We start from the raw sequence: 13,603 nt of genomic DNA, 5'->3' as shown, positions 1-13,603 counted from the left end.
AATTTTCATTGATTTTAAGTACTAACATAAGGATTCATTTGAACAAAAAATCATATTGAATAAATACTGTAGACAAAGCACGGTTCCCCTTACCTCTGGGAACTGTCTAGTAAGAGAGATGTAAACATAAATAGCACATCATTAAGTTCACTTAGTAATACTCTCTTTTTTTGTATTTGTTGAAAATGTGATAGGGAAAAAAAAATTAGCCAATTAACATGAATATGAAAACTGTATAAACATTCTGTAATTTTAAAGATGCTGCCATACTAAAAGTGTACCAGAATGCAGAATCCAGTGGTTGGGGGAAACAGCATTACTTAAAATTTCATGAGGTTTTAAAATCTAAAAAATTTTAACGTTAAATTTGGGAGTACATTTTATTGCAGAAGATTTAAAATAATTCATAATAATTTCAAAGCAAAGAGGTTATTAAATACAAATAAACGAAAACATAATCTTTTTGTAACAGATAATTTCACTTAGGTTTACCTTACAAAATTCTGCCTTTTTGTACAGTTGAAGTGTGATGGGGGAAAATATAATAACCCAAGAGGTATAAATGTGAAAACTAAACGTATACTTTCCTATCGAAGGCCTAATGTTAAGAGTTAAGGAGGAAGCTGGGTGGAGGGGAGTTAGGAAATCATTTTACGCAAATAATTTGGAAAAGAACGTTTTTAAAAGAAACTTTTGTATCCTGAAAGAAAAAATTTCCGCTCACAAAACAAACTAAACCAAATAAATCATCAGACCTTTTCAAATCTGTGTTGAAAAACAGAGATTAGTAATCCCAGAAGACGGAAGCAGCCAGGACTCTTCCAGTCGTCTCGTGAGGTTTTCATCCCCTTCCAAATCCACTTACAGCGCTCAGGTCTGTCAACTGGCATTTTCAGAACTGGATTTCACACACGCATTCAGAAACGCCTGGGCGCTCTTCAATGTAACCAGGCAGCTCCGCGGCGGCGAGTTCGGGCCGGGGCTAGAGCCCCGCCCCGGAGATGCGGTCTCGAAGCCGGCCGCTCTAGGCCCGGCGTCCGCTCTCTATGGTTAGGTGGGCGGTGTGTTGTCATCTGCGGAGCGACGGCCGGAGGCGGCGGCGTAGGCCCCGGCGGGGCGTTTGGTTTCGGTTTTGCCCTGACTTGAGTTAGCACTGACGGTCGAAATGGGAGTCCCCAAGTTTTACCGATGGATCTCGGAGCGGTATCCCTGCCTCAGCGAAGTGGTGAAGGAGCATCAGGTGGGTGAGCAAGGGGGCAGAGGCCCAGAAGGCGGAGGACCCGGGGCTCGGCGGCCCTCTCTCCACCCTGGGACCGGGGCTCTCCGCCGCCTCCTTCTGCTCGTCGTCAGCTGGCTGAGTGGCGAAGGGAGGGGAGCAGAACGTTTGCGGACACCCTGGTGATCTGAGTGGGGGCGAAGACGCAAGTCGCTCTCCTGTGGGCAGAGCGGCGGGGATGCGGCGGTTCTGACAGCTCCTGCCCGGGCCGGGCCTGCCGCGACTCCGCAATCAAGTTCGGGGGAGGAGCGCTTTCGGGAGTGCTTCCCTCTCCTCCCCAGGGAGCTGCAGGTTTCGTTTTTCTGCTTGGAGGTGGGATGGTTGTCCTAGGACCTAGCCCCAATCCCCACCCAGAGCAACAGGCCCACATACAAACAATAATACCGGCCTCCGCAGTTGAATCCCCTTGTTTACTTTCCCTTATCTAGAGCTGCATCCCGCCCTACCCCCAACGCCTAGACTTTTTGACGTGGCTGATGGTTCATATTTATGATACAGTTCGTTACTCTTTTTCTGTTACCCCAAGGACCGTACCAATCCCCCGTTCCAAAAGAATAAAAATACATTTGGACGGGGCCAGGGCAGTTATTTGGAAGCTTCATTGTGTGACTGTGTGTGTGTGTGTGTGTGTGTGTGTGTAAAGAGAGACGGGGGAGAGAGGGAGGAAGGAGATGAGGGAGGAAGGAGACGTGGGGTGAACGGAGAGAGAAACAGATTGTTAGAGCACTAATACTAGGGATAGTAATGTTCGGTATATAATGACCCCAGGGCAGCGTTTATGTGCAGACTTGAAAAATGTAGTTCAGGTATTGGGACTGCGGAAAAAAATAGTAAGCAGTCATCTATTAGGTAAACTAGATTTTGGGTCTAGTGTTTGTCACATTTAATGGTTTTGGTAGCTCTTTTGCCCATTTTATATTTTACAGAAAAAAGTCATTTTTGTCTCCGAATGGAGGCATGGGTTCAAATCCCACTTCTGACACACACACACACAAAGTCATTTTTGAAGTTTGTACAGCTAATTGAGTTAGTTGAGATGGATAGCATTGTATTAACATGGAGGGAAATAATACAGTGAACACCATCATGCTGTCTATTTTTTTTTTTTGGCTTTTTTTTTTTTTTTTTTGGCTGTGTTGGGTCTTCGTTTCTGTGCGAGGGCTTTCTCTAGTTGTGGCAAGCGGGGGCCACTCTTCATCGCGGTGCGCGGGCCTCTCACTATCGTGGCCTCTCTTGTTGAGGAGCGCAGGCTCAGTAGCTGTGGCTCACGGGCCCAGTTGCTCCGCGGCATGTGGGATCCTCCCAGACCAGGGCTCGAACCCGTGTTCCCCGCATTGGCAGGCAGACTCTCAACCACTGCGCCACCAGGGAAGCCCCATGCTGTCTACTAAATTATGGTTTATTATTTTTAAAAAGTACTGTAAGCATGAAGATGGGGTTAAACTTCTGGAAAGGATTCTTTGTTGTTGGATTCCAGTCAGGTTCGGTATATGAGGAAAAGCTTACCAAAAATTCCAGAATGGTGGTTTGTCTTTAATATATTTGAAGCATGGGTTGAATTAGATTTAGGGAAACATTTCTTTCCAGAGAAGAGGATAAAAATGGTGACAACTAGCTTAGGCTTTTCCTGGATCCTTCACTCAAACATGTGAGTACCTGCCATGCATCAGGCACTTTATCTCTAAATTGAAAAATTCAGACTAACTTGACAATGCACAATCTGTTCAGTAATATGTTTACTCTGTACTCTTTGGCACAGAATTTGGTTTGGTGTAAGGATCTTGGATTTTCTCCATCTTGAGGAATTTTGTTACTGAACAAAAATAATGGCTTTAAGGCAGTTTTATGACATGAACACTAACAATAGGTTTAAAACTTGGTTCATCAAAGTGATGTCTTTCAAAAAGCAATCACCAGCTACTCTCTCAAGCAGTACTTAAAAGATGGTAGTGCCTAAGTCACAGCGGTTCAAAAGCTAGTCCTTGGGGGAAGGGACTGGATGGAGGGGTGGGTTCTGGGAAGATGGTGACAGTGGTGACATAGCATAGTTTTTGGTTTCTCTGAATCCTCATTTAAAAACAGAAAGAGAAACTAGATAGCTAAATTTAAAATCCATAGAACAGTTACAACAAAACCATGTGACATGGTATCCCCATGAACCCCAAGATACAATTTGGTGGGGACAGACTACCGATAGCCTCTAGACCCAGTTGGTATTGGCATGTCTGCAAGAGGAAGAAGGAGAAATGGGGCAACATCTGATGAACCTGAGAGCAGAACTCCAGAATATTCACTAAGCCTCTACAGGCCTATTAGATAGCAGTAGCTTCAACTGGGGGGTTTTAAAGGGCAGGAGCAGTCTAACTCCTGTGAACCCTCAAAACTGACTTGCCAAGGTACCATTCTAAGGCAGAGCCCACCCTAAGGAGAAACTGCTGGGAGTGAGATAAAATTTTATCAGGAAAGGGACAAGAGAGATAAGAGAAGAAGGTCAAGATAAAAGTGGGGGAGGGTTACAGAGTCAAGAAATCTTAGAAAACAAACCAGGCAAACCATCATATTTTTTAACACTACCCCAAAGTAGCAGAAGAGGGAGCTTTGTAAAGTTAAAGCTTTCCTGAACCCCTCCTCATTCCAAAAGTTCAGGAGAATTAAATTTACATAAAAATGAACGATAGAAAAGTGTCAAGGTCAAATAGTATACAAAGTTATTATGGGGGAAAAGGGGAACAAAATAATATTCGTACAGACAATAAAAGCTTGCAGTAAAAGCATGCACACATAACAGACCAAAACTATAACCTACTATTTCAGAATGAGCTAAAAGGCACTAAGAAAATAAGACATGAAAGAAAAACATATATCAATTACAAAAACTCAGGAATAAGGTGACAGAACCTAAAGAAAATTAGACATAAATGGCAAAATCACGTCAGAAGTGAAGCCTAAAGTAGTAGCAAGGCAAAAGCAAATGATGCCATAAGAAAAAAATAGAAGGTGGAAATAAGAGAAAATTTTAAAAGATAAAAAGGTTCAAGAGAAAGTAATAAGATAGGCAAAGAAGACAAATAATAGGGATTCTTGAAAAAGGAAATCAAAGCAATATAACAGAACAAATACTAAAACTATAATTAAAGAAACCTTCCCTGAAATTTAAAAAAAAAACATTGAAGCCATGTTGAAAGAATACACCATGTACCCAAGAATATTGACTCAGATGACCAACATCAAGACATGTTCTAGTTGAATTCATGGACTTTAAAGAAAGAGAGAAAAAAGCTTTCATCACCTACAAGAAAGGAACATATGACTTATAAGGGAAAGAAAATCAGGTTCCCATCATAGTTTTTCACAGTAGTGCTTTATGCCAGAAGAAAATGGAGTAACATAAAGATACTCAACTGACTTTTAAGTATAAACGATAAGCTGGTGAAATGATCAGTGTAGGAGAAGTCAGGCAATATTGTTCCTTTGAGCACTTTCTTGAGGAATCTGCTAGAGAATGAGCTTCAGACAATCAAAAGGACTGGGGAAATATCTACATAAATACCAGTGGTGAACATTAAATATAATTTCCTGTAGAACAAAAACAAAATAAGAGTGAAGAGGGAGAAAGTTTAGTATATGATGGCTATGTGTTCTGACAATGTTTAGATAGCACAACTATAAAATAAATGGGAGTAAGAGAGAATGGGGAAAAGTTATGCAAAAAAACTTATATTACTATTAATCATATTAGTGGTAATATTAATATTGTTTTTCTGAAACTCGTGTGTGTGATATGATAAATACCTAATTATAGAGTATTTTAATTCTGTCATCTCTTATAACCAAGATTCTTGATGTGTAAGAAAGCAGTTACCGATGTAATAGAGAAAATGTTAAGTAAAAGCTCTATAGTCTAGAATTTGAATTGAAAGTATCAGTATAATCTTATGAAACACACGCCCGCGCGTGCACACACACACACACACACGTGTGTAAATTTCCTAGCTCTTTCTGATCACAGAAAAGGCCTAGAAACACTGACCAATCCAGTAGCAGTTGCATTCATAGTGCCTAAATTATGGTTTTGAAATACCATTATTCATCAAAACAAATCAGGATTTTATGGAGAAATGACTGATTCTAGGTCAGAGGAAGTATTCTAGATGAGCCTGAAAACTTTTGTCATATCATATAGCAGAACCGCTACTAAAGACTACTAGGAACATCTCAAAGGATTGAAGAGATAACTGGAAGAGGCTTGGAATCGCCCCAGATGGGACAATTTGATCTTCAATAATGATAATAATGATAATCCAGTGGATTAAAACCCATCAAATATGCTTAAATCCTTGAGTTTACAATGGTACTTTAAAAAAAGGGTCCCCTTCCAAAGGTGATAGACACAGTTCCCAATTTTGAAAACCTTTGCTGTACCACTGGGTAACCAAGAGGCAGAATGATCCCCTTTATAAAAGTATTACAATTAATAAAAAAAGAAGTGATAGAATATCACCATTTTGCAACCTCAAATAAGTTAATAGAAATAGGCATTAAGCACTAATGGCTGGTAATATTAGAAAAAAGAAAGAAAGGTGACACAAACAAATAGTAGAGCTTAACTCTATTCCTATTTTAGAGAATTCTTGACATGGATAGTGTATACAAGACTTATATTGGTGTTTGAATGTGTACACACCTAGAACTATTTTTGATGCCTAGTTCAAGTGGTCCAGTAGTTTGGTGGAAGTATATTATGACTATAAAATTATAGTTATTTCATAAATCTGTATTGAATATAAAACTTATGTACCATAGGATCGAAAAATATGGAGATATATAATATTTTGTGCAGTCTTATCTTACTGTTAGCATATTTCTTGTTCAGTGAAGGCTTGGGAGTGAGGAAGGAGTTAAGTACATAAGTAAATAGGGAGAAAGAAAGGAAGGAAGGGAGAGGGAGGAGGGAAGAAACCAAGCAAAACATTATTTTTTAAAAATCACTTTCCTTCAAGTTGAGGACAATAGACTAGACCAGAATGTGGAAATTACAGAAAGATTATAAAATACAAAACAAACAAACAAACAAAAAACAAAGCCTAATACAGAAAATCCAAGGGGAAGTTGCACATCTACTGTATGCTTACGCAATGTCCTAGGTTACTGGAGGTAGATGGGGGAAAAGAATTAAACCCTCTGACCAATAACACTTACCATTCTAAGAAACCACAAATTGCCCATACACTACGGTCCTGTTTCTATGCAGATACACATGTAGATAAATATTTTCAATAAGTGGGATAATAATTTACCTGCTGTTTTATAAACTACTTTTGTCACTTGACCATATGTATTGTGTACATTATCCCATGCCAAATATGAATCTATATCATAATTTGTAATTGCTTTGTAGTATTCCCTTGTGTAGATGTACCATTATCAATTTTCTTTATTATTAGGCATTGTTTTCATTTTTTATCTTTTCTTTTTTTTTAACTTTTTATTTTATATTGGAGTATAGTTGATTAACAATGTGTTAGTTTCAGATGTACAGCAAAGTGATTCAGTTACACATATATTGACATGTATCCTTTTTCAAATTCTTTCCCATTTAAGTTGTTACATAATATAATTTTTTATCTTTTCTGAACAATACTGCCATGAATAATCTTGTACTTATGTCTTTGTGCACATTTCTGATTATTTCTCAGGATAAATTTCCAATAGTAGAAGTCCTGGGTCAAAGATGTGCACATACACACACACACACACCCCCACACACAAAAGATGTGCACACCTCAAATTTTGATATGTATTTTCATATTAGTTACACCAGTTTATATTCCCATCCCAGACTATTGGGTATATGTCTATGCCACCTCTCTCCTTTCTAGCCCTGTGATCTTCCTCTAATATAAAATGGGGAGTCTAAATATGTCTCTTTTAAGATTGTTACCATAATTAAGTGAGAGAATGAATGTGTTTAGCCCAATGTTTGGCACCTAATAAGTGCTTAATAAATGCCAGCTATTGCTTTTAATAACATGAAATATGCATTTCTCCAAATCCTTACCAATATTGGGTAACATCCATCTTTCTGATCTTTGCTAACATGATGGGGAAAATGATGTATCATTTTAATTAGAAATTTAGGAATGTTGAACCTTTTTTTCATATCATTTAGACTTTTGTGTTTCTTCTTTTTTGAATTGCTTTGCATTTTCCATACTTACTTTTAATATATGCTCTTTTTCTTACTTGATATTTGAGGGTTGTTTTGTATATTAGGAATGTTGACTTGGTCCTAATTTGCAAGTATTTTCCTGCATTTTGTCATTTTCAGTTGGGCTTGTTTATGGCACTTTTTTTTCCTTACAAGATTTTAAAAATACATTTTTAGGTAGCCCACTCCATCATTTGTTTGATTTATGATTTCTAACTTTCCCCACCTGAAAATTGCCAAAATATTTGTATATAATTTTTTTACTTAACATTTCTCACATTAAAATTTCTAATCCTTCTGGAATTTATTTTGTTATAAGGTGAAATACAGTTTTGTTTCCAAATAGTTACCTAGGTGCCCCATCCCTTTCTTTCACTGATTTGAAATGTCTCTTATATACTAAATTTCTGTGTACACTTGGACTACTTCTAAACTATTTGGTTCAATTAAACTGTCTATTGTATAATTTAAAATATCATATAGGGCAGGTTTTCCTTCATTACTCTCCCTTTAGTATGCTCCCTTACATGTTTATTCTCCTAAGGAAACTTTGTAATCATTTTGTAAATTACCCCAACCCCCTCAAAAAAAAATCACATTGAGATTTTGATTGAGGTTTTTAGATTTCTTGAAACAAACAGTAAATCTTGAATGTACATTTAAAACCTCATGATCACAGTTGTCATTTCATTCGAGTCTAATACTCACTAAGGGCATTTAAATTTTTTTTACTTAGTACAATCCTATGTAAATAGGTGTTTTATAAATATATTTTTATGGTGTTCATTGATTCAAAGACCAAAACTTTTCACTCCTAAAACTCAAAGGCATGTTATTTTCTCAATAACAGGAAAATGTATTGTTACCTATGCATATGGTAAAATTTGAATAATTGTTTCAGAGATAGTTTTCATTAAGTTTATATAAAAATGCCCATTATGTTTTTATGTTTGAAAATTCAAAATACTTTTCTTCAATTAGTATGTAAGGCAGACTACTCTCAAATCCCTTAATTACACTAGATATTAAGTTGTGCCCATTTTAGTTCCTTGTTAGTTTATATTTGTTTCAGTAGTGTTCCCATTACTTGTTCACAGACATTTAAATAGAAGAAACGTCAATCAGAGTCAGAACAATGAAGGCCTTTCTATAAAAGTGGATGCCTGTTAGCCAAAGTTTAAAAATTATTTAATCCACCTATGAAAAACAAATCAGTTTTCAAAGTTTCCTAAATTTCTTGGCATAATCTAAGCTTTTTAAATTAATATAACCAAATTAATGATTCTGTTTCAGTAAAACCAGATATACAATAAGGCTTTAAATCACTTGTAAAACCTTTTAATGACCATGTACAAATAGCCTTTTGATATAAATGGGAATTATGTTACTCATTTATAGAGGAAATTGAGGCTTTGAGGAGTTAATGTCAAATTGTAGGAGGAAAGGAAACTAATATTTTGAGTACCAAATCAACCAAGAGCTTTATTTGGTGTTTTCTCAGGTTATCTTATTTTAAATAAGTAGATAATTTCCTGACAGTAAATGTGATCAAGCTTTTGGTGCATAATGTAACCACGTAATATGTCTCTGTCTTACTTATTCCTCCTGTTTGTTTACTTTCTTTATTCAACTGTGATTGTTTACTCAGTTTTTATATAATAAGAGTAAGCCCCTATATCCTGCTTTTGATCAGATGTCTAGGTATCTGTGGTTGATTATAATAATGATCTTGATCATTTTTCTTTGTTTGTTAGATTCCTGAATTTGATAACTTATACCTGGATATGAATGGAATTATACATCATTGTTCCCATCCTAATGATGATGATGTTCACTTCAGAATTTCAGATGATAAAATCTTTACTGATATTTTTCACTACTTGGAGGTGTTGTTTCGCATTATTAAACCTAGGAAAGTGTTCTTCATGGCCGTTGATGGTGTGGCTCCTCGAGCAAAGATGAACCAGCAGCGTGGGAGGCGTTTTAGGTAAAACATTTATGGTTTATTTTAGATTACTATTTAGATTAACAAAATATATTACTTCAAAGGTAATTGACTTAACACAGTGCCATCTCCCATTCACGTTTCTTTTCTGCTTAAATTTCCCCCCAGAAGTGGAAGTATCTCAGACTTACAATGTCACATTTTATCAATCAAGTAAACGAATTAGGAATTCAAATGAGGTGTCATTTCTCAAGGTATATGATGGGTGGTATAAAGTTACTCTGTTGTTCTCTGTCACAAATTTTTCAGAGTTCCTAAAACTTGGTAATTTGGAAATGGTAGTAGTAGAGAAAGTTCCTAGAGTATTTCTTCCTGAGCTGTGGAACTGCAGAGTGAACTGAGAGATTGTTCTAATGAGAATATCACTGACATTTAATGTGACCCTGGGCTAGATGCTGACCCTGCTTGAACATGGGTCCCCACTGGGTAGAAAGGCAAATGAGATTAGAAGGGGATGGATAGAGCATGAGAAGAGAACTAAGTTAGGACACTCGAGATATTATCAGCCCAGTGTATGACTTGGGTAGTAGGAGAAGCAAAAGGTTGAAAAGGAGTTGTATACAGAGAGAGGATTTTAAAGTCAAAATCCTGGACCCGTGGAATATTTCTAAATAACAATGAAAACATGCGGTGTCCTTGTTATGAGTAACAGGAGTAAAGTTAAGAGGGCTGTTGGAACTGAAGGAAAGAAACCCTGAGTCTAGTGAGTTTGATAGGTCATTGGCATAATAGATCCTTTCCTTTCATCACAATGGCAGGTAAAGAAGTAGAAAGGGCACCTATGAATCAGATGTGGAAATCATCAAGGAAGGTGGGAGAGTACCTTGGAGAAGGCTAGCAGTGAGAATGGGAAGAGGATGGTAAACTCTACTAATTTAAATATCAAAAGAGAAAAGATACTGAAGATATTGGAACTGTGAAATCCTTGAAGACAAGGGCCATCTCTTACTAAAATTTAGATTCTCAAGTACCACCCAAGACTTACTTAATCTGAACCTCTTAAAACTAGGCCCTGGAAACTATGTTTACCAGATTCCCCTGGTATTTGTTAAACTAGTTTTGGGGCGCTGCTGGGCTAGATAATCTAGTGTTGAGAAAGGGTTATATAAGCCCACTGTATCAGTCAGTTGCAGGTAATAGAAATTTAACTATTCTGAGCAGAAAGAAATAAAATACAGAGGATTGGGTGCCTATAAAAATCATTGTAAAAGCCAAAAGGTTGTGAATTTAGGTTCGCCTTTAAGAGTGACTTCCAGAACAACACCATAGAACTCACCCACTGATGGCATCACTACTGTAACATTCAGGAAGGTGAGGAGTTCAGAGGCCCTGACCAGAACAGGTAGTTCTAGGAATTTATTCCTTTAGCTCTGATCCAGAGATTAAGAAGCTAAGTCATATCCAGAAGCCTAGCTGCAGGGAAGCCTGAGAGTTTAATTTTTTTATAGCTTTCTTCCAACCTCTCTGGTATCAGAAGACAGACTAGGAGAGAGGAATGGGCGTCGAGGGCCAGTTGACGCTAACCACCTCAAGCGTTCACTCGGAACTGCGGCGGCATCGAGTGTGCCATGTTTCCCCCAAATCCCCCAGTCAGCTTTTCCTCATTCTCCACAGCGACTGTTTTCTTCACTCATAATCTTTAATCCTAATCTCTTCGCATCTCTGCCATCTTTTAAATCTGCTGCCATCTGTCTTTCATCCCCACCGTGCCACTGAAACTTCCTTACAAGATTATTAATAGACTCCTTAAAGGGGCTAAATCTAGAGAATAATTCTGTCTTTATATTACTTCATTTATCTCTGGTATTAAGCAGGGTTGACCATTATTTCTTTCTTGAACTTCCTTCCCATGACCTTCAGGTAACTATACTCTATGACCGGGGATTGAACCCGGGCCCTGGCAGTGGAAGTGCCAAGTTCTAACCACTGTACACCAGGGAATTCCTTCTGACTGTACCTTCTTAATCTCCTTGTTATATTCTCTTCCTCTGCTTTGTCTTAAATATTGATGTTTCTTAAGGTTCTGTCCTGGGTCCTGAGATATCTTATCCAATGACTTTAAGTACTGAATCTGTACTGATGACTCCCAAATTTATCTTTCTGGTGGATATCTCTTTCCAGAGCTTGTATACATCCAAATGCCTGCTAAATGCCTCCTCTGGATACCATAGATACATTTCAGGCTTAACATATTCAGAACTGAACTCATCTTTGCCTCAAACCTGCCTTCCTTCTGTGTTTCCTGTTTCCGTGAATGATAACATCATGTAAATAGCTGCTCAACTCCAAAGTCTGAGAGTAATTGGACTTCTCCCTCTTCCTTATTCCTCACATCTAAGTCATATCTACCTACTTCTTTTCGTCTTTACTGCTACTGTCAGCCTAGGCCACCATAGTCTTCTACCTAGATTACTTTAATAGTTTTACCTTGCCCCTGTCCCAAACATTCTCCGTATTGCAGCTACATCAAACATTATGGCTGTTTAATTTCTATTTCCCCACTAGAGTGTAAACTCCGAGAAGAGGAATCATTTCTTTTTTGTTGTATCCCAAGAACTTGTCACATAGTAACATTGAATAATCATTTCTTCAGTCAAAGAAGGAAGGGGAGAAAAGAGGAAAGAATGGCTTCCATTGGAGAGATCACAAATGAGTTGATATCTTCAGAGTTTTTGTTATATTGAAGAGGTTGGTAAGAGAGAGGTTAAATACGAAGAAGAGTTTGTTTATCACAGAAATAGAATTCCACAGGGCACAGTAGATAGAGCTATAGTAACAAGGCTGTAGAAAATGTACATAAAGCAGGACTTCCTAACTTGTATGCCATGTGGCATATTTGTGTGCCACACATGGGTTACTGGAGAAGCCAGATTGGAATTGGGATGCCAGTATTCAAACCTGTGTCTATCGGACTCTAAAAATCATGTTCTTCTTAGTAAACCCTGTTGCCTCAAAAATGAGATCATTTTGGCTACTGATGTCATTAATGTTATTAGGCTTTCATTTTAGATGTTTTCATGAGGAAACCCAAAGATATACATTACAATTTTATAATTATTTTTATATAATATTCTTAGAGATCATTGTAATGATGTACTTCTTATTTGATATTATTAAATGTAGTGTGTATAATGAATGTTTATGCTATACTTTTGAAATTATTTCTAGAACTAATATGCTGTATATTTGTGATTAGAAAAGAATTACTTTATAATAAGTATTTGTAACATTCTTTGTCAGTTTTATACTGTTATAATGTTCTACTTCTATAGTCCCTAGCTGAAAAACTCAATTCTTTAAATAAAAAGAAACAATTCTGAGGCTCATCTTTATTGATTATAGACATTTCAAAACTTATATGTTTTGAACTTAAAATTGATGAATCAGTATTTTAGTTACAAAAGCTTCTAAATAACCGTTTACTTTATGTAGAGATCTCTATTTTTTCCGGAAAGTTGAGCACTTCTTTTCCCCCTTAACATTTAAGGTCAGCAAAGGAGGCAGAAGACAAAATTAAAAAGGCAGTAGAAAAAGGAGAAACTCTTCCTACAGAGGCCAGATTTGACTCCAACTGCATTACACCAGGTAAATTCACTGAGAGAAAAATTCTGGCAGATTTAAAATATAAATGTAAATTTATTTCTCTTTTCTAACCTCTATTTATTTTGTCCTTAGGGTTCTATTTGCTGTATTTTCCCAGTTATGTCTCTTCATGAGATGGTTTGGTCACCTTGGTCATAAGTGCCCCTATGGAGACCCACTGTAGGGTTTTACAGATGCTGATAAGGGCACCTATGGACAGGACTCTCCCAGATGCACAGAATTCCTGATCTAGCAGGAACTTACAAGATCAGTCCTACTTCTGCCGTTTATTTGTATGAAAGCTGACTCAATGAGGTTGTGGTTCACCCAAGTTCATAGAGCTAGCTTGTTGTATTCAGGAGAAGAAACCCATTTTCCTCATCTAGAGTGCTTACTGTTCTTCTCAGAGGCTGTTAAGATTTCTGTGACTTTAAGGATGAATTACTTTATCAGTATTACAAATTTAATCTTACATGCAACAGCACAGTCTGCCCTTCCTAGAGTTTTGTCTAACATCATTATAATCCTTTAC

At 37.3% G+C, this 13,603-nt stretch overlaps 1 protein-coding gene across 4 annotated transcripts in view; it reads left to right on the top strand.

The window, feature by feature from the left end:
- The first annotated feature begins 74 nt into the window (after window positions 1–74).
- The window catches only part of XRN1 (5'-3' exoribonuclease 1), a 101,674-nt gene continuing 88,145 nt past the window's right edge, over window positions 75–13,603 (top strand). For all 4 annotated transcript variants that reach the window (XM_036851828.1, XM_036851829.1, XM_036851827.1 and 1 more), the window contains exons 1-3: window positions 75–1,240; window positions 9,239–9,471; window positions 12,977–13,074. In XM_036851828.1, coding sequence (XP_036707723.1) covers window positions 1,166–1,240; window positions 9,239–9,471; window positions 12,977–13,074 — 406 coding nt within the window. In that variant the 5' untranslated portion in view covers window positions 75–1,165. The remainder of the gene's footprint in view (window positions 1,241–9,238; window positions 9,472–12,976; window positions 13,075–13,603) is intronic.

Source organism: Balaenoptera musculus, chromosome 4, assembly GCF_009873245.2.
Source record: "Balaenoptera musculus isolate JJ_BM4_2016_0621 chromosome 4, mBalMus1.pri.v3, whole genome shotgun sequence".
In the NCBI taxonomy this organism is placed as follows: domain Eukaryota; kingdom Metazoa; phylum Chordata; class Mammalia; order Artiodactyla; family Balaenopteridae; genus Balaenoptera; species Balaenoptera musculus.
Note: the sequence above shows the minus strand (reverse complement) of the source record. Positions and strands in the feature narration are given on the sequence as shown.